Source organism: Delphinus delphis, chromosome 2 (genome assembly GCF_949987515.2).
Source record: "Delphinus delphis chromosome 2, mDelDel1.2, whole genome shotgun sequence".
Taxonomy (NCBI): Eukaryota; Metazoa; Chordata; class Mammalia; order Artiodactyla; family Delphinidae; genus Delphinus; species Delphinus delphis.
Window position 1 is genome coordinate 171,424,712 of NC_082684.1, and position 21,503 is coordinate 171,446,214.

The 21,503-nt window shown below is 44.9% G+C and overlaps 1 protein-coding gene across 2 annotated transcripts in view; it reads right to left on the reverse strand.

Annotated features, from left to right (window-relative positions):
- Positions 1-16,867, reverse strand: part of NMT2 (N-myristoyltransferase 2) — a 56,416-nt gene extending 39,549 nt beyond the window's left edge. Inside the window, exon 1 of one of the 2 annotated variants that reach the window (XM_060006285.1) lies at positions 16,649-16,866. In XM_060006285.1, the coding sequence (XP_059862268.1) occupies positions 16,649-16,758 (110 nt within the window). In that variant the 5' untranslated portion in view covers positions 16,759-16,866. Of the gene's footprint in view, positions 1-16,648 lie in introns of both variants that reach the window. The other variant, XM_060006286.1, reaches the window with a different exon arrangement.
- Positions 16,868-21,503: the final 4,636 nt, after the last annotated feature.

A 21,503-nucleotide genomic window follows, 5' to 3' on the forward strand; every position in this document is an offset into this window, starting at 1 on the left:
ACTTGTATACAGATGTTCATAGCAACATTCTTCATAACTGCCAAAAAGTATAAACCACCCAAATATCCATCAACTGATAAATGAATAAAGGAAATGTGGTATATCCATATAATAAATATTAATTCAGCAATAAAAAATTGTAAATAAAAAAAAGTATTGATACATGCAACAACATAGATGAGCTGTGAAAACATTACACCAAATGAAAGAAGCCAGTTACAAAGGAGGGATGTGGAGTTTCAGTCTGGGGTGACGAAAATGTTCTATAATTGATTGCGGTGATAGTTGTACAACTCTGTGAATATACTGAAAGCCGCTGGATTGTACACTTTAAATGGGTGAATCACAGGGTATGTGGACTATATCTCATCAAAGCTGTTGAAAAACTGGCAGATGGAAATTCCTGTCCCCGGGGGGTGATAAGATGCTGCAAAGGGCTCAGGATAATAGAGGAAAATCCCAGCTCAAGAAGATCCTTCTTCGAAATCTGATGAAGAAAAAGATTCAGACTCTTAAGTGCCTGAGGCTGATTACTGAGTCCCAGACGTTTAACCATGGAAATCATGCAGCCTTTTTACAAAGATCTCTTGCCTCTTTAAGAACAGAAGTTCCATTTCCCACCTCCCCAAGAATTCGTACAAAAAATCCATAAGGAAAAGCCTCTCCGTTTTGCTACCCCAGGAAGGAAAGATACTTCCGTCTGTGCCTAAAGAGAATCTTTGGCACATTCAAACCCCAAGTGCAAACCAACAAACTCCTTGTCAGCCACGGAAATGTCAAACTAAGTTTAATAAGCACATCCAGGAAATCTCTTCAAAGATATATACAGGGATTCTGCAGACAGGACTTAATGGAATGAGCAAAGTAACACATTTTACAGGAAACTGTAAACGTTTTACAGTTGCCCCAGGAGAAACGAGTGAGAGAGAGACCGCCAGCTGCCCACAGAGATCCATCCCCCCTTCGTCCGGGAGCTCACAGCGTGTCAGCGAGACCACACTTCCCCACCGCTGGCAGTCAGGTGCGGCCATGTGGCTGAGTCCCAGCCAGCGGGATGGGAGTGGACGCGAGCCTGCCGCTTCCTGCTGGCCCAGACAGGCTCCGGGGCTGCTCCTCCAGGCTCCCCCTCCCCTGGGCCGACTGAAGGCAGGTATAGAATGAGACAGTAGAGGACGGCAGAACCACGTGACAGGAGGAGGCAGCATCTGATGGACAGGATAAAGGGAAGTTCCCTCGCCATCCACTTGAACACCTGTCTGGGACTGTCCCATCGATACGGAAAAAAACTGGGACCTCCCTGGTGGTCCAGTGGTCAAGACTCCGCACTTCCACTGCAGGGGGTGTGGGTTCCATCCCTGGTCGGGGAACTAAGATCCCACGTGCCGTATGGCGTGGGGTCCACCACAGGGTTACAGCAGCTTAGCCTGTCGTACCTAATACATTATTTAAGAGCTCGATTCACGGTATGCAAACCCCAAAGATAAGAAAAAATTGAGATTTCACAGGATTCCACCAGAGAGATCACTTAGCTCCTCCCCACAAGGACCATTAGTAGTTTGATATTATAATCATTTTACAAAATTTTCCCCCTTGATTTCCAACTTGCTGCATAGAAAATGGTGGGATTATAGGTGATTTTAATCGCTGCTGTATTTTCATGCATTTTCTAAGTTGTCTATAAAAACCACAATGCCTCTGCAACTAAAACATTATCAAGATACAACAGAGCTCAAGAACAGATAAACAGATCAAAGAAATGAAGTAGACAGACCAGTTACAACTCACAGCATACAAGAACTTGATATATGATAATGATTACATCATGAATCAGTAGTGAAAGCATAAAGTTTTAAATAAATAGTATCAGAAAAACTGACTTTCTATACAGAAAAAATTAAATTAGTTTGCTACTACCCAATAATCACAAAAACAAATTCCAAATAAGTTAAATACCCAAACATGGAAAACAAAACCAAAGGCGGTGATTAAGGCAATGATTAAGACCGAAGGCAATGATTTTTGTTGGTTTTGCTAACATCTAACCATGCCTAGTACAGCGTCTGGCATATATGGTCAAATAAATATCTGTTGAATGAATAAGCAGAAGAATGACAATAACTTCATAATATCAGTGAAGAAAAGAATTCCTTAAATAAGGACCCAAAAGTACAAACCGTAAGATAAAAAGGGGTAACCTGACAAAATCAAAGTTAAATATTTTGTGGCAAAGTGATTATAGACAAAATTTTAAAACTACAGAAGTAGGGGAGGTATTTATAAAGCACATGATAAAATATTAAGTCAGAACATATAAAAAGCTCTTTTCCCATTCACATTTTATCTCCAGCATAGTATAGACCGGCAACATAATATCCAGGTCAAGACTGCAGGCATTAGCTAGATTCAGACCACCTGGTTTTGAATCCTGGCTCCACTACTTCCTAGCTGTGTGACTTGGAATATTTTACTTAACCTCTCTGTGCTTCAGTTTCCATACCTGCAAAAGGATGAAGCTTTCAATGAATGGTGTTACAAAAATTGTCAGGATAAAATGAGCTAATACATTAGTATCAATAGTTGTCAAAGAGAAATCACTCAGTCAATGCTAGCTATTATTATGATTATCCTGCTTTACTTTTCTTCATATAACTTATCGCTAGCTAAAAACGTATTATTTATTTATTTGTCTTCCTCTGACTAGAACATAAGATCCATAAGACAGCCTTTTCCGTTGTATTCTTAGCACCTAAAACAGTGTCTGAGGTATAAAATAAATATTTGCTGGGTGAATGAGAAATCAATGCAAAAATCAATAGGAAGACAAAACACTGAGAGAAGAATGGGCTGAGGATACGAATAAATGATTCACAAAAGAGGAAACCCTAACAGCCAATAAACTTATGAAAGGATGCTCAACCTCACCAGCAGCAAGGAAACTGAAAATGAAACCCACTTCAGATTCTACTTTTTATCCACTGACTCGCCAAACGTTTTCAAGTCTAATAATATCAGAAGAATGTGAGGAAAGGTAATATTTATATAATGCTGGTACAAGCAATTTGGAAACAATCTGGCATCCCCACCATAACTATCATCCACATCATCACTATCATCATCACCATCACCACCACCATCAACATCACCACCATCATCACTCCCACCATCATTACCACCATCATCACCATCATCACTGTCATTGTCATCATCGTCACGGTCATTGTCAGAGCAGCTAACACTTTAGTGCACTCACCGTGTAAGCACCTTATATATATCAACCTTGTAAATTGTCACAACAACCTTGTGAGGTTAAGTCCTACAATTATAGTTAATCCCATTTTATAGAAGAGGAAACTGCAAGACATAGAGGTTAAGTAACTTGCTGAAAATCACAGCTAAATAATGGCAGAGCCAAGGACTCAAATCAGCCAATCAGGCTCCAGGATTCAGGTAATTACTACAATATATCATCTCTTGTTTATGCGTTTCCACTGGATGAATATCTGTTTAGATATTTATTGGCAATCTTGAGGTCTTCTTTGGGGAATGACCTCTTCTTTTGTGAACACTTTTTTTTTTTTTTTTGCGGTACGCGGGCCTCTCACTGTTGTGGCCTCTCCCGTTGCGGAGCAACAGGCTCCGGACGCGCAGGCTCAGCGGCCATGGCTCACGGGCCCAGCCTCTGCGCGTCATGTGGGATCTTCCCGGACCAGGGCACGAACCCGTGTCCCCTGCATCGGCAGGCGGACTCTCAACCACTGCGCCACCAGGGAAGCCCCTGTGAACACTTTTTATTAGCCTAGTTGTCTTTTATTGAATGGTAACAGATCTTTAGTGTGTGTGTGTGTGTGTGTGTGTGTGTGCTTAGGTGTGTATGTGTGTTCTGTTTGGGATACCAAATCACTTTATTTAGAGGGAAATGCACTACCCAGGAGAGAAAACACATGAGGCAGTTTGGGCACAGTTTATGAAAAAGGTAACCCAGAGCAGCATCACAGTGCCCAGGTGATGGAAGAGAACTCACAGCCACAGCTGCGGGGCAGGTGGCTGTGGCAGACTCCAACTCTCCTGGGTATTGGCCACAGGCTGTTCTCATGCTGGACTGGGGCACCCATCTGATACAAGCTGATCACCCGGCCGCCCAACTCAAGAATGGATTTTATCTATAGTTCAGGTTCTTGAAGGCCCACGAGTGAGTCTGTTTTGTCAGTGGCTCATGTGTGCGACTCCAGTCACGACTTCTTCACCCGCTTCCTGCACAAGCGTGATGCACAGTTCAGAGCAAGAAGCTAACCAGGCCGCTGGCTTTGTCACGGCCTGACCTCCAGCAGGATTTCAGCCACCTCTTCGACGCGGGAGCTTCATCCCTTGCTCTGTACCTTCCTTCCCCTCCTGGGGCTGATGGAGGAAACACCTGTCAGAAGTTCTTTAAAGCCACATCATCTCTGGTCAAAGCAGTATGTCACGGAGAAGCCCTTGGAGGGTTCCGAGCTCAAAGCTGCCCTAGAAGTTTATGATCAGTGAGGGGTGGAAACCTGACAATGATCCTTATCATTATAAAGGTCAGCCAAGGAGGCAGGCAGCGGTAGCTACTGAGGCTGGAGCATTGGGTAGAGGTCACGGTAGGACCAGCCAACAATTCCAATATTTCCATGGGTGTCAGCAGCAGAGGGTGGCTGGCTCCCGGCAGTGGCTGACCAATAAGCCCTGAGCAATCCGGGCCCAGCTGGAGTAGGACCTAGATGATTCCCTTTGCTAGCTTCTGGTCTAGAGTTTGCTAACCAATTCCCCTTTTTTAGAGACTGGGCTGTTTCCAACGTTTTAGTTCTTTTCCCTCTTACTATAATCTAAATGTGGGAAAATACGTTCTCTCTCATTAGCCTTCTCTTTCCACAAGTATTTCATTATTATTCAACACATTTAGGGCCTACTTCCCATAAAAACCCAATTCTAATAAGAGTTAATGTTAACTCATCATAAAATTTTATCAATACTCATTGGCCAGAAACCAGTCTACTGTGAAATTTAGTTTGTGAAGTAAGACCTGTCTTTGCAGATTATCCAAGATCAGAATAAAGGAAGAAATATGTAAAATGCTCCTAAAAATTGTTTGGATATCTTTAAGATCACTACATGTAACTGAAAAACTACATTCAAATTGCCCAGCTATTCCACAAGCAAATTTCTTAAAGGCTTACTTCCTTGCATCTTAGGTAAAACTGTTCCAAAAGATAAAATGGTGAACAAAACAAGCAGAAAAATCAAGTTTTCTAAAAAGGTTAAGCTTGTTGGCAGAGTGTAACCTTCGAGACAGTCTAGATTAGTGAAAAACTACCCTATTTCCTACAGCCTTTTCTTACTCATGCTCACAAATGTTTTTCTGATAGAAGAATAGCCCATTCACACTAGCTCCTACTTCTATGACTTTTCTCATTTCTGGGCCTTCCAGAGTTTACTGAAGGAAGACGATTAACAAGTCAAAAAAAATGTTTTTTTCTGGCTGAGATTCATTTCAATATTGTATTAGCGCTGTTACAGATAATAAGATTAATGTGTCAGCAAAGTTCACAATTCAGTGCTTTTCAAATGATATTCCTATTTGTGAATTCCCTTGCTAAATCCAATACTCATTTTTTACTCTCTCTTTTGTATATTCCGATGCTGCCCATGGACCTACTCAATTCTTTCATTAAATGAACGTTCCAAATGAACGTAGCAAAATATTAGGCTTCCCCTCTCCCCTAGAAAAATCTGGTGAAGAAGTAAGGGGCAAGACATGCCTGGCGGGAAGGGCAAATCACTGTCTCAGGCCGTTAAATCTGCAAGGAGGGGCCAGGAGGCGCCAAGAGCAAGAAGGTGATGGTCAAATCCCATCTAGCCTGGAGGGATTCCAGGGACTGATGGCTCCGAAGGGGTAGAAACACCGGAACAGAGAAAACACCAGCTCGACCTCGAGTGGAAGGGCTGAGCGATGAGTCTGGGATATGAGACCAAGTACAAAGGCCAGAAATGGGATGCAGAGAAAACATGATTTCAGTGGACAGTCAAGGGTCAGAGGCCAAGCAGAGGTCGCACAGGTGTCTCTCTTCTCCAGGAATCACAAAGGTGGACTTGGAGTTCTCAAACACAAAGGACAGGACCTCCCAGATCCAGAAGGGAGCCAGAGGTCACGGTCCACTTTGCAGTGGCAGAGGAAAGAGACAAGGACATTTTTTAAAAGCACAAGCATATGCAAACTATTATATACAGAATGGATATAAAACAACGTCCTACTGTAGAGCACAGGGAACTATATTCAATATCCTGTGACAAACCACAATGGAAAAGAATATGAAAAAGAATATGTATATGTATAACTTTGCCGTACAGCAGAAATTAAAACAACGCTGTAAATCAACTATACTTCATTAAGATAAATTAAGAAAATAAAATAAAATAAATGTAAAAAGCACAGAAACACCCCAGGGCTCAGAGAAAGTGTCTAATAGAGAAACAACAGCTGGCAGTGCCTAGAAGTACAGCTAAAAAGTGGGACAAGCCAGGAGATGGGCAGGACAGGGATCTCTCTTCTGCCTACGTTTATCATGCCCCCTGACCTTTGGGCTATGGAAGCAGAAAGTCAATCCAAGGAGCTCTGGGGGCCTGACAGCACCCGTGGCACAAGGTCTGTGGTCCTTATCCCTGAGGGTAGGGACCAGGCCCAGGACCACGTGTGTACTTGTTAAATCCCTGTTAGATCCTAACAGTTTGAGAGCCAAATGCTTCAATTTCCCGACAAGACACTCCTACCCAGAGAGATGCACTGACCAGTATTCCAACATCCAACTGAGAGTGAGTGACAGGACTTTCTTGATTCCTGGTTTAATACTCATTTCCACACACCACACCGCCTCCTTAAAACTTGTTATCTGGAAAGCTTTTTAAGATATTTATGAAGAAATATTCTGGAGAAGTGCTATACATCCTAGGATACTCATTTCAGTGCTGTCTGTTAGCACAAAAGATTGGAAACAATCTCATGATCTATGAACAGGGGACAGATTAAATGAGAAATGGGACATCCATTCAACAATGGCATGCAGCCTTTTAAAAAATGAGGTTGGGGGAATTCCCGGTGGTCCAGTGGTTCGGACTCCACACCTTCACTGCCGAGGGCCTGGGTTCAATCCCTGGTCAGGGAACTAAGATCCCCCAAGCTGTGCAGCACGGCCCAAAAAATAAATAAAAAATGAGGGTGGTCTATGGGTTTTGATATATAATATATATGCAAGGATTTCCAAGATACACTGTTAGGTGAAAAATCAAGGTGCAGCAATGGAAGGTCACATTCCCACTGCTGGTGAATGTCCGTGCACACGTAAGCACGCCCATGCACGCATGCACCTGCCCTGCATCCTTGTATGTGTACAGAATGCCACCAGGAGGGCGTGCCAAGAACTGGCATCAGGAGCTGCTCACAGGGAGGGAAGCTCAGGGCTGGCAGAATGAGACTTCCTTTTCACTGGATACCCTTTTTATGCCTTTTGAAGTTTGTACCATATGCTCATACTACCTATTTGAAAAATAATAATTAAAAATGAAGGTGTCTACAAAATCAAAGGTAATATACAGATGCTCTATTAGTTAGTGTACAGGTCGAGCTGTGCGGGTCGAGTCCCAAAATAACAGCAGCACGGGACACAGAAGCCCACGTCGCGCTCACAGGAAAGTCTCGCTTCCCTCAGTGGGGAAGTTCTGCCGGAAGAAGATCCTTCACCTGCTCTCGGCCATCCCCAGGATCCCTGGCACGTGTGCCGGGCTCACCTGGTCCACGGAGACTTACCATCTCAAACAAGCACACCCTGGCCCTGCTCCTTTGGAAGAAGGGGCCACTAATGGCCTCAGCCACTGGGACCCAACAACAGGAGACTGAACAGACGAGGATATTCTATTATCTCCACAGAGTCATATGATGGACTAGCCAGCCAGTTCCCGTGACTCCGGAGAAGGCTCTGTAACACCCTGGAAAGATGGTCCTGGCACATCAAGTGACAAACAGGAATTTCCAGTACCAGAGAAGCAGTATATTTGCATTTTTGTAAACATATATGAATTGGAAAATGTGTAAATGAATATGCCAAGTCATTGTCTTTTTGCTTGGTGATACATTCTAATGTTCAATTTTAGAAATGATGCATTTTTGCAAAAAGGTTTTTTTAAAAAACTTCAACTGGAAAAATAAAAAAGGAACTCTGCTTTCAGGGGCTCTTTCTTCGGTTTCTTTAAAATGTTAATAAATACCCACGGGCAGTAAAGAGCAAGTATCTACCCCACCGCCAAACACTAAATGAAGAAATTGTGGGAAAGTATCATAGTAACTGAGTTGCCATCTTTCTCTGGGAAAGCAGTACATGAACTTGACCATGGAGTGAACACAGAATAGAGGAGCCCACATTCCCCTGGCGTGTGTGTTCAAGCCAGCAATAGAAGTGCAATGTGCTTACAAAACAGAATTTGCAAAGGTAAATCCCAGCTCAGCTTGGGGCCCGCACCGGGTGACCGTGTGCTGTGGTTCTCTCCCATGACGGGCCACCAACTGAGAGGAACTCAAAGCGTCGCCCAGAAGCGCTACCCGTGGCGGGCGCTCCACAGGCCGGGCCGTGGAGCTGGGGTACCGGGTACTGAGGGGCTGACGCGGCTTCCTCCGGCAGTGCTACCACCCAGAGATGTTCAGTAACCAGATTCCTAAGCCCACGTTGCTTCTTACAAAAATCTGACTTGGTGGAGGCGTGAACAACGGCAGTGCGGGAGGGAAAGGATGCTGGCATGTGACAGGCTACTGTGGGCTACACGGAACTCGAACCAGAAAGGAGAAGAGACAGCCAGAAAAGCAGCATAGAAGAAAAAGGATCTTATTGCAACTACTGATGCTATCATTAAACGCAGTCCTTTGACGAGACCAAAAGACAAACTCCGAAAGGGTCTTCTATAATCGAGGTGCAATGTCTTTTAAAACAAAGAAATGTATGCATTTATTTCCTTTTAAATTCACTGACATTTATTAGGTTGGCCCAAAAGTTCATGTGGGTTTTTCCATCACATCTAACGGAAAACCCAAACGAACTTTTTGGCCAACCCAATAGTATGCCCATTACGCTGGTGAATCTTGGCTCCAGAGGCACTGAAGCTGGTAATCTACAACATATGGGGAGATGAACTTGAAACATTATCAAACAAACTGCTCTGTATTGAGAGTCCACTAGACCATGCAGTTTGTGAACAGGCAGGGGTCGGACAGTCAGACAGCAAGAGGCCCCAAGACCTAAGTCTGAATCCAAGATGTGGCCTGGGCAAGTTATTTAAACCTGGAGAGGCCTTAGTCTCCTCACCTGTTATTATAATGATTCAGTGAGAAAAAAAAAAAGTATATACAAGGAAAGAAGCCCATAGCAGGAGGAGTTCAAAAGATGAGCTATCATTTTCCCATGCTGGGTCCTATACAGCAAAGAGCACAACTAAGAATGCCACAGTCCACATCCTTCAAAAGCAGAAATAGGAAAAGGAAATCCTTCACGTCTTCATAATGCACACAGGGGAACATCTTTTAAGTTAGAAGTTAGCCTGTCAGTGAAGATGGGGAACCACTGGAATCCACTCAAGTGACCTTCATGAAGCTACCTATGTGTGCAATTCCCAGATATTACAAGGACTGGGGTGAGCAGACAGGTAGACACATGTCTCGTGTTCTGTAGGCATGTTTTGAGGTGCCAGCCTTGCTTATTATCTCCTTCTCTGAAAATTACTTTGATTCCAGACCTCCCTGAAGACCTGGCCCTAAATGGCCATGTTGTACCATGTGACAACCCCCTCCGGCTGCCGGCTCACCCTCTGCCACCCCTGCCTGGACCCAGCCTGCTGGTAGCGGACTGATGGAGGGAAGGCTAGACAGACAGACAGACCCGCCTTCCTGACCTGCTGGTCCTCAATTCTAATAAATTTCAGCCATGCTTTATTTCAAGACAACCTACTGTACGTGTAAAATAAAATCTTTTATGTGAGCCAGCGTGCAGATGTTACACATACATGTTAAACAAGAGACACCAGGAGTTCCTTGGAGGTCCAGTGGTTAGGACTCAGCGCTTTCACTGCTGAGGGCGTGGGCTCAATCCCTGGTTGGGGAACTAAGATCCCACAAGCTGCGTGGTAAGGCCAAAGGAAAAAAAAAAAAAAAAAGAAGAGAGAGACACCAAAAACTCTGTTCCCACCTACAACACACCATGTGACCCTGGAGAAGTCACTTACCTAGGAGCCAGAGCTTCCTTCCTGTAAAACAAGGGTTTGCCTGAGAAGATGGCTGGGAGACAGAGCGACTGGTAGAAAGGCACGTGTGAAGGATACACTCAGTAAGGGTCCCAGGGCCTTCGCCAGGGGTTGTCACCCTCAGTTCTAATGACCAGAGAAGATGTCATGAAAGAAAGCACACCGGAGCTGGACCTTGAACTTGGAGAAGAGGCAGAGGTCAGAGGATTAAGAGACCACTCTCAGAGGGACACTGAGGGAGGCCGTGGCCTATGGGGGGAGCGGAGGATGGACGCCAGTAAATCCCTTTGGTGAACAATGATGTCTGACATTGAGCTGGAAGTTGTTTTCTGCCCTAGGCTATAATCAAATATCTGCACTCTTGATTCACTAAAGCTTCAGCAAATGCTGTGCAGGACAGCCCTGTATTAGTGGTTCCTGCCGGGGGAGGGGGATGAAAGAGAGCTGACTGGATTCCACCAGGGTCAAAGGTCTGGGGAGAAATGCTATAGGACCCAAAGCATTAGGAGCTAGTGATGGGGCAGCTGGGGCCACATGGACGTGCTGGAGGACCACGAAAACCTCGGTCCCCACGAGACCGCCACAAATACGTATGAGCTTGAGCCATTTTGTTAGATATTAAAGAAAAAAGTGATCCTGGAAGGTTAAAGGATGTGGAAACACTTGAGTTTTGGGAAAATTGGAAGAAAAATCCTACCAGCTTCTAGACTAAAAACAAGTCAAAACAAAGAAAAAGAATACGGCTACCTATAAAAGAAAGAGAAGAGACTGGCAGAGAAACATCTGTTCCACTAAATGCTAGAAGATAATAAAACAATGTTTCTGGAGTTTGAAGGAAAACGATTATCACAGAATTACACTTACACCCAGACTCTGGTTCATGCGTAAGAGCAAAAAGAGGCATCTTCAGACATATAAGAAGTTAGAAAATATATCATCCACCTACTCTAATAAAAAAATTAAGGGAGAAAATAATCAAAGAAGAAAAGGAGGGGGTGTAGTTTATAAGAAATAGTGGTAAGCAATGAAAACAGTAATGCAGTCAGGAAAGTTTAAGAAGTTTTTGATACTATGGATGTGACTGTAATGTTAATAGTTAAGAAAAAGCTTTAATATGACATAAGGGCAAAAATAAAAGAAGGCACACGGAATTGAAATTTCAGATTATTTCAACAAAATCTAGGACATGTAAAGGAAGGAGAAATCCAAACATCCTACATGGTTTGTCTTGTTTGGTAGTACACAGGATATTTTGGACATTGGTTAATTTTTGACATTGATAGAGAAATACAGAAAAAAAGCAAGCTTGCTTGAACTTTAACGATAATTCCTAGAAGAAGAAAAATAGGATATAGAGCTCCTAAACCACTAGAAGGAGAAAAAAAAAAAGGAAGAATGGAAACTTGACATATTCTGCAAAACAGAAGAAAAGAATAAGGAAATATTTTGAGTACCGAGAAGGCTTAAAAAATTCAAAGGCAGGATATGATCTGAGCTGTCCAACACAATGGCCATGACCCACATGGTGCTATTAAATTTAAATGAATTAAAAATGAATAAAATTTAAAAGTCGTCTCCTAAGTCACACTGGTCACAAGTGGCCAGTGACCTCTGTATTGGACATTTCCATCACCGCAGAAAGGTCTAGCAGACAACACTCACAGTCAGTGCAAAATACAACGTAATATGAGTCTATGTAAAGTATGATCCTATTTATGCTAAATATACATTTATATATACATATAAACAGATACATATAAATGCAAATTGTCAGTGGAAAGTAATAGATAACAAAAGCGTCTGTGTATAAAGTATAAAGTACGACCTTATTTATGTAAATATGCGTGTAGGTGTATATATATGTATATAAATAAGTCTGACTTGATTACACTGTCAATAGTGGTAGCTCTTAGAAATGAGACGATGGGGGCTTTTACTCTCCATATACTTTACTGTTTGCATTTTTTTTTTTTTTTCCAGTATGTGGGCCTCTCACTGTTGTGGCCTCTCCCGCTGCGGAGCACAGGCTCCGGACACGCAGGCTCAGCGGCCATGGCTCACGGGCCCAGCCGCTCCGCGGCATGTGGGATCTTCCCGGACCGGGGCACGAACCTGTGTCCCCTGCATCTGCAGGCGGACTCTCAACCACTGAGCCACCAGGGAAGCCCTGTTTGCATTTTTAATAAGCATATTTTACAAGACAATGAGTAAAAGTCATTTACATATTTTCAATGGGAGTAACCGCAAACCAACCAACCAACCTCTTTCTTGAACTTGGTACAGAACCTGGTTCCAACCCCAGGGTTAACCCAGTAACAACTCGAACTCGTAAATATCTACTGTGTACATTCAGGTTAATAAACAATTTCAAGATGGCACAGTAGGTGGCCTATACTTGGAGACTTTCTAGAGTTTAGCCAAGCTCTGCAAGAAGTTTGTTCCGGGCCTCAGGGTGATGTCACCCTTTCAAATGTTAAGCCTGAACCGACATTTAATACTTTTAAATGTCATTCCCTAAATTGGGAGGTTGCTTGGGCAAAGGCTGTTAGCTCACCCTTCCATTTAGATTTTTATACTATTGATAACAGATCACGTTTCAGAGAAGCAGCTCTGAATTAGCCCTAAAGTTTTCCAGGACAAGAAAAATCTCTGGAGAGTTACAGTAATTTTTTGCATCTTCCCACCGACTCTACAGTTGACTAAGGAGAAGTTCCCACCGCCCATCTCAACAACAGATAAAATCAGAACTAACAACACAGTGCACACAGAATAACTTCCATTTTTCCTCTTTAAATTGGGGGTAAGAAAAGAGAGGTTAGGGTCTCTGTTCAAAGGATTCCAAAGTTTTAATTTTAATCTTTCCCAAATACCAGATCTTTAATTTTTCTAAGAAAAATAATTTATTTAAAATGTCTGGGAATACCCCTCAAATACCAAAACTATTTCAGATCTACCCCAGGGAATAATTTGGTCATTTATCTGCCAACATAGGCACCTTCATATATGCTTATTTTATTCCCTATGTAAATATTCTTGGTAGCTGTCTCTATTCACCTCAGTGAATAATGAGGGCAAGGCTCTCTGCGTGAAAAGGAGATGAAACACATCAGTTCATCCAGGAACTATGCATTCTGCAAGCCAGTGTTGGTAAAGCAAGGAGAGAGATTTGCCAACTTGAATGCTAATTTCATGTAGGGCCAACTGTGTGCTCCCGTTTCCGGCACGGGGCAGTAACGATGCTTAACGCGGGGTAGGCAGGCTAAGAGATAAAGACCAGGACCCACTCTATTTTACAAACGGAGAAGACGCAGATCAACGGGGCAAGGAGAAGAAGACAGGTGAAGGTAATTCTTACCTATGTAGACAGATTACCTTAGAACATTTTGGGGTGGTGGGGGCACGCTGCGCAGCAGTCAGGACCTTAGTTTCCTGACTAGGGATCGAGCCCGTGTCTCCTGCAGTAGAAGTGCAGAATTCTAACCACTGGACCGCCAGTCCTACCTTAGAACTTTTAATATGCTTTAAAGTTTTCAAGTTCCCTCAAACGCTTTACAAAGACACACTTCCCCTAACTGTAAATCATGTGCTCAAGCAATATTTAAAGCATGTTTCTCGGTAATCCTCTATTGGTCTACTTCTAATTGCTGCATATTGTTTGAAGATAATAAAGCTACACTTTTTTGAATTCAGTCTTGCTAATTAAAATGGACAATCCCTGCCCTCCCCCATGATTTTTGGAATTCATGAAATCTGGGTAGTGGTGTGCCACTTTCATACTTGGGTGGACCAAAAAGTTAAACGAAGAGCACATTTTCCACAAAAAATAAGATACAGAGATAGTGAAATGCAAGTATTTTATAATATGTCAGCCATTGCTTTTAACTGAACAAAAGTCATATTTCATTTATGGACTTCTGGCATTATCCACAAAATGAAATACATGTTTTAATTCATAAAATAAAATTCTACAAAAATGTAAGTAAAGCATACACAGTAGTATTTACATTGTGCGGACAAAAGAGTCTAATTTGGTAATTTCCTTTTCCCTGAGGCTCCAGTTTTAATATGTCTAAAACAGCCAGTAAATACATTATACTCAATAGCGTGGGTGAATTAATTCTTATAGGCCACAAGGGTACTATTTAGTAAATGACTGCTTTGTGCACTGACCCATACCTAGTGGCCTCAAAGTGATAACTCACCTTTAAAAGGTAAAGTGTGTACATACCCATTCCTCCAAAGTCTCATTATTTGTCACCTGATTAAACTGGTGGAATGAAGAGGCCAGGTGTCAAAAAGAGGAGTCTTTCAAATTTTAACATTTACAAACTTGAGCTACTTAAGAAAAAACTCTAGGTTTCCACTGAGCCATATCATCAGTACCCGAGCCAAATAAAACACAATTACTCTCCCAAATTTGGCCACAGCATCTGAATTCAAATCCAGAAAAGCAGTTCAACTAGCACAGCAACTTGGATTTTCACTAATCTCCTTACATTTTAATAGACTACAATAAACCCATTACAACCATTTCTTCCTTCTAGAACCTGAAATCATGTTATCTGTTCTTGGTGAAAACCTTTCAGTCCACTGAGCAGCTCTAATTTTGAGTAACTGTGCTAACATATAATTAACGTGCCCGTGTCCAAAACTGAAAATGTCTGAAGAAGGCATGGAGATGCTTCTGGGTGCTAATCTGGGAACTTCGCACAGCCTCCTGCAAGGTTCCCGGGGGCAGGTCCTGATCAATGGGTACACAGATGAGTAATTCTCTGTACCATGGACATTCTTGACTGTATAAGCAAAGAAGTACATAATCAAACCTTCCGAAGGATGAAGAACAACAAATAGACATTACAGTGGAGAAGGCAGACGTCCAGGGCCTTTGCCAGAAAGACAGGAGCTAAAAAGTTTTTTGGGTAATGCAACATATTTGCATCTGGGCCCACTGCTGGCACCAGGGCCACTGTTTCAATAACATATCTATATTTAGCTATCTATCACAGACAAATTTCTATCACTGCACAAACAGAAGTCGAGCTCAGATGTCTGCAGAATTTCCTTTCCTCTCTTAAAAAAAAAAACATTCTAGACCAGACTGATAACATTCTGTACTTGCAGCTGCCACTGAAAAATATTCATGCCAATGAAAGATACATTTAGTCAGCTTTTCTTTTTCTTGATCTTTTAATATTTTATAACACATTAAAGCTCAAAGTTCCTTTCTTAAACAAATCTTCAAGCAGACGTTAAACAGAATGCAAATACTTTACACTTTAAATCATCAATCATTTAAAGAATCCTCTCCATGAACTGAATAAATAAGCCATCTGTGACTACGGCCTCCCTATCATGTTTTTAAGCTGACCCACTTCTTCCCCGGTCACCATGGTTTGTAAAATCTCACTTCTAAGGGGATGAGTGCTCGGTGCCAGCTCATAGTTCGCATTCAACTGGGTAAAAGGGTAACGTAAACCCCAGGCAGCATTTAAAATGACCTCCTCTACCTACAAAAACAGAACTTCAATGCCCTCCCCCCCCACCACCGGAAGCAATCTTTTCTCCAACCGGAGAGCAAATCAAGTCTGCGAGGGAGAAAATGAGCCAGTTAAAGGAGGAAGAAACCTGATCAGGTGTTAAAACGCATGGCTCTGGACATCAACCAGCAAGCAGGATCGGGTCCGGTCGGCGGGAGCTGCTCCCCAAGACTGAGCTGAAATCAAGGTCGGACCCGCTTCTAGAGATGCTGACCCACTTCTAGAGATGGGACCCGCTCGGCGGCGGCGGCGAACCTGCGCGTCCCCAGGAGCCTGGCCGGGACCCCCGGCGCCCCCGGCCCGGCCCGGCGCGGGGCGGGGCGGCCGGGGAGGCACAACTTTCCGCAGCTCCCCGCCAGCGGCGCCGAAACGGGCAGGAGCGAATCTCAAGCCGCTCCCCGCCATCAGCGACTCTTTTCTCCCGGTGGTGGTGGCGGCTGGGGGAGGGGTGGGAGGACTTCAGGAGAGGATGACAAGGAGCGGAGAGAGGAGGACCACTTCCCACCGGCCAGGCCGCCACAAAGGGAAGGGCGCCGCGCCCCCCTCGGTGTCACCGAGTCTCACGCCTGCCGGGATGGGAACGCGCGAGGGCCGGCGGGCCGCGCGGCAGGTGACAGCGGCGTGGCGGGTCCCCGCGCCTCCCCGCCCACCCGGGGCCTCGCCTCCGCCGCGCGGCTCCGCGAGCCAGACGCGCCCCCCGGACCTCCCGCCGCCCGTGAGCCCCGCGAAAGCCACGCGGGGGGCCGCCCGCCGCTCAGCGGTGCGGCCGCCGCGCCCCGGAGCCGGCGCCCGCGAGGAGCCCCGGGCGCGCCTACCCCTTGGCGTGCTCCGTCTCCTCCTCATTGTCCCCGTCGATCCCGCACGTGTCCTGGTCGTCCAGCTCCAGGCTCTGCTGGCTGGCCGCGGACTCGCTGTCCTCCGCCATCGCGGCGGCGCGGGCTGGGGCGGCGCTCCGGGCAGCTGGCGCTGAGGGCCGGCGCGGCGGAGGCGGCGCAGCGAGCAGCTCCCTCTAGCGCCGCCCGCCGTCTCCTCAGAGCCGGAGCCGCAGGCGTGCCAGCCCCTCCTCGCCCCGCCCCTCCTCGCATGGCTCCGCCCCGCCCCCGGGCCCGCCCCCTGCGGCCCGGGTTGGGTGGCGGGCGGTCCGCGCGCCCCCGCAACCCGGGGTAGGGAGCGGGCAGGGCGGAGGGTAGTAGAGGTGGTCGCGACCCGCTGCGCGCAGGAGCGCGGTCCTGGATCCCGGCCGGTGCCTGAACCCTGCGCTCGCCTCTGAATGGCGCAACCTGAAGACCCCGAATCCTGAGTCTTCGTTTTGGGAGCACAGGCAACGCGATTTTACATCTCTTCGTAGTAGGAAGACTTTTAACTCTTTGCAGGAAATTCTTAGTCAGGGGTAGGCGTGCCAAGACCACTGATTTCCAGAACCCTCACCCCCGCCCTTCACCTCATCCCCAACCACGTACGCTTTGTAAAAGTTCCATTTCATATGTCTCTGTCTTTCCAGTATACTATAAAGTCAAAGCCAGAGTCAAAACAGAGTGCTTCCAGCCTTCCCGCCTCTCCGTTCCAACGAGACTCGCAGCCCTAAAACTCTTGACAGAGAAAAATGTAGAACTGCCCCTGTTTTTGCTGGACGGCTTAGACCACAACCATCTTTGGGGAAATGGGACTTGTCCATGATGCTGGGGCCTTGGACAGTGTCAGTGAGTGAGGCCACTCTGGCGTCCTCAAGTGAAGGTTATGACCTAGACCTCCGAGCAAAAGTGGGTGGCCTTCTAGGCTCAGATGGTCCCGTTTCTCTCCCCGTGAACACAGGAGGGGAAGGAGGCACCCCGCGGATTGCCAAATAAAACGCGGGTGAAGTCCAAACTCTTATTTGCTGTTGCAGTCTGTACACCCCGGTCCCTTCCTTTGTTCTCCTTTCATGAGCAGAGTTCAAGGTCCCACTGGGTCATGGGAAGCCTACATGGCTTTACAAAGGCAGTGGAAAGATAGTTATCAGAAATGCTCAGAGAGGAAAAAAGAGGCTTTTAAAAGCCACCTGAAATTTTTGGTGCGGGTCCTTTTTTTTGCAAAAGGCATTGGGAGCATTTGGGGGCTCCTTTTTTTCCCCACAAGCCAGACCGTGCCCTTAAAATACGGTAAGATAGAAGTATCTAGAGACAAAAATTGCAGAGCTATTTCAAAGTTCACCAGACTTTTATGACTGACTGAGGATGAGCCAGCAAAGGTTCTGTAAGAAGTGCAAAATGGGGCCAAACCACGAAGGAAATACAATGCTTTCTTTCACAATTGCAATGATTTCTGAGGCAGAAAGTCACATGTGGCCCTCTAGCTTCAAACTTTAGGCAAATATAGATCAGTGAATTTCCCGCTGCTCATCCCTGTGAACGGGAAGAGTTGGCTAACGGTAACCTGGTTGGGTAGTCAGCAGGACGCTGCAAATCCATCCCATCGGTTGCTATAGCCTATTGGAAGGGTTCTCTAAAATGTTTTAAAAATACAAAGCCGAGTCAGCAGACACGTATTATTTATATGAATTCTCAAGAAATTTTGACTGAGAACCTCTCAAAAAGAATAACAAATAATCCTGGAGAAATATTAAAATGAGGGTATCAAAAACCAGTTAAGGGCTTCCCTGGTGGCGCAGTGGTTGAGAGTCCACCTGCCGATGCAGGGGACACGGGTTCATGCCCCGGTCCGGGAGGATCCCACATGCCGCGGAGCGGCTGGGCCCGTGAGCCATGGCCGCTGAGCCTGCGCGTCCGGAGCCTGTGCTCCGCAGCGGGAGAGGCCACAACAGTGAGAGGCCCGCGTACCGCAAACAAAACAAAACAAAACAAAACAAACAAACAAAAAAACCCAGTTAAACACTGGAAAGCAATGATAAATAGGGAACATCTGTTCCCCAGAATGCAAAGAAGTTGGCCCAGATGACTCTTTGGTACTGGATGGAGGTATTACATAATACAAACGTGTGTCATCATTAATCATTTGAAGGAGGACAGAGTTTGCCGACAACCCTGGAAAATTCTTAAATCCTATTGTTATGCATAGAAACTCACTATGTTTCTAAAAAATTTTGCTTCTTCCTCTGGTTTAATCCCAGAGTTTGGGGGACTGGAAGCAGGTGGTATCTTCTAGAATCTCAGATCCAACATTTATTTGGGGGAAGAGAGTACTGTACAGTGATTACTAGTGTGTTAAAAGAAGCTCTTGGAAATTTCCTATCCTACTTGACTCATCTCTTATTATAGATGTAAGATCATAGTTGTATAATTAGTCTTGTTTTATTTAAACTATGGTAACTTTTTGCTTTTAAAAAAAATTGTGCTAAATTACACATACCATAAAATTTACCATCTTAACCATTTCTAAGTGTACAGTTCAGTAGTGTTAAGTACGTTCACATTGTTGTGCAAGCCCACCTCCAGAGCTTTTTCATCTTGCAAAACTGCAACTAGAACCGTTAAACAACTCCCCATTTACCCCTCTCTCCAGCCCCTGGCAACCACCTATGGATCTGACTACTTTCTATCCCTCTGAATTTGACTCCTCTAGGTACCTTGTATAAGTGGAATCTTACAGTCTTTTTGTGACTAGCTTATTTCCCTTAGCAAAATGTCCTCAAGGTTCATCTGTGTTGTACCATGTATCAGAATTTTCTTCCTTTCTAAGACTGAATAATATTCTGTTGTATGAATAACATTCTGTTGTATGAATAACATTGTATTATTGTAAATCATAAGATCCTAAACTTTGAGGCTGATGCTGTGATTTGGGTGAGATGTTGGGGAGTCTTGTGGGCGAGAGGAAAATGTGAACATAAGATGGATGTGATGTAAGAAGGATGTGAATAACTGTCCAGAAAGTAGATTGATAGATTCATTGCAAAACTATGGCCTCAAATCTCTACTCCTGTCGTTGGCAGCTCCTCCCATCAAGAGATGGAACCAACGTCCCCACCACTTGGTTCTGGGATGACCAACAAAATTTGGCAGAAGTGACGGTGTGGCAGTTTGGGTGCATAGAGTATACCCTTTCGCTTCCTCTATCCCTTTACTTCCAGCAAAAAGAAATTCTGATGATACAGGGTGTGTATCTAGGATACATCATATTTATTAATATGAGAACTAATGAACTCTGGCCAAAGGGAGGCTTGCACACTCTACTCTACCCAGTGGAATGCTTCCCCTCCACAGGCACAAGCCTAGGTTAGCCTGTGGGCTGGACCTGGAGTGAGCTCAGACCTCCTGGGCTCTCCAGTTCTTGGTCAGTCTGCCAACTGACCACGGACACGTGAGCGAGCCCCACTGAGTTTAGCATAACTGCCCAGCTGACCCATAGATGTGTGAGAAATAATCCATGGTCATTGTTTAAAGCCATTAAGTTGTGGAGTGTTTTTTGTTTTTGTTTTGTTTAATGAAGCAATAACTAAATGCTATACTACAGAAGAGCAAAGACCAAAAGAAAATCTTAAAGATTGACACATCCTTTATCATCAACTTGATAACCGTCTATGTATCAGGGTACGTCTGAAAAAGACTCCTGCCAAGTCGAAAGTTTGCACGTGCCGCTCTGTACTCACAAAAACAATGCCCATTACTTTTGCATTGTGTTAACTCTTCCTGATAGCCGGTCTGCTTCACACTCAGGTTGACTTGATTGTAATTAAAAAAAAAAAAAAAAAAGTGACTCCATTTCTAATTGTGGAGGAAACTATGACTACGCTGTACCTTTTGCAGTTGTGTGTTTGACAAGCACTTCTTAGGGTCAGTGTGAGCGCAATTTTCACCTCCCATTGCTTATGATCCTGCTGAAAAGTTTTCCTACTTGTCCAAACTAGCAGGGTGGTACCAGCAGGCCAGCTGCATTAGGCAGCTTCACTGTTGGTGCGACCGTCTCGCACCCCGTAGGACAAAGCAGAGTGTGAGGGGGACGCCAAGGAAACTGCCAGAGGATGTAGAGATGACGCCATAGCATGAGCTAGAAGGTGCCTTAAGTCTGTAAACAAGGTCATTTCACGACCACACCCTGTTGCCACCTGTGAATATAGCCAGGCTTTGTTCACCAACACATCACTGGATGGTGTAGTGCCAAAGTTTATCAGTTCTTTCATGAATAAAAACTGTCTATTCCAGAAGCACATTCTCATCAGAAAGTTTTACTTGAAGTATTAAGTACGAAAGGAGGCAAAAGGATCTATTCTAGCCTGTCCAGGATTAGGGTTTCCCAGTCCTCTCAGGAAGAAAGGGTGGAGGAGAAAGGAAAAGAGTAAAGGAAGTAGGGAGAGTAGGTAAGGGAGTGGAAGGGGGGAGGGGCAGATCAAGAAAGGGACGCTAGTGGGGTACAGGGAAGCAAAGAAAGGCGTAGGGAATCAGCTGCCAGCAACCCAAAGGCCACAAGGGCCTCCCAGATGAGAGGACTCCCTGCCTCCAGCCTCTACCTCCCTTTAGATCCTTTTCAACAGTGCTACTCAAATGATCCTTCTATAGCAATCTGATCAGTCCCCTGACTTAGAACTTCTGCAAGTCCCAATTGCTTTCTGCACTGAGTCAAAGCTCCTTAGGTGAGCATTCAAGGCCACCCACAAACTAACCTCACCTTGCCTCTGGTCTCACACTCCTCAAGCCTCCCCATGACCAGCATACTGTTTCCACTAGGATACTCCAT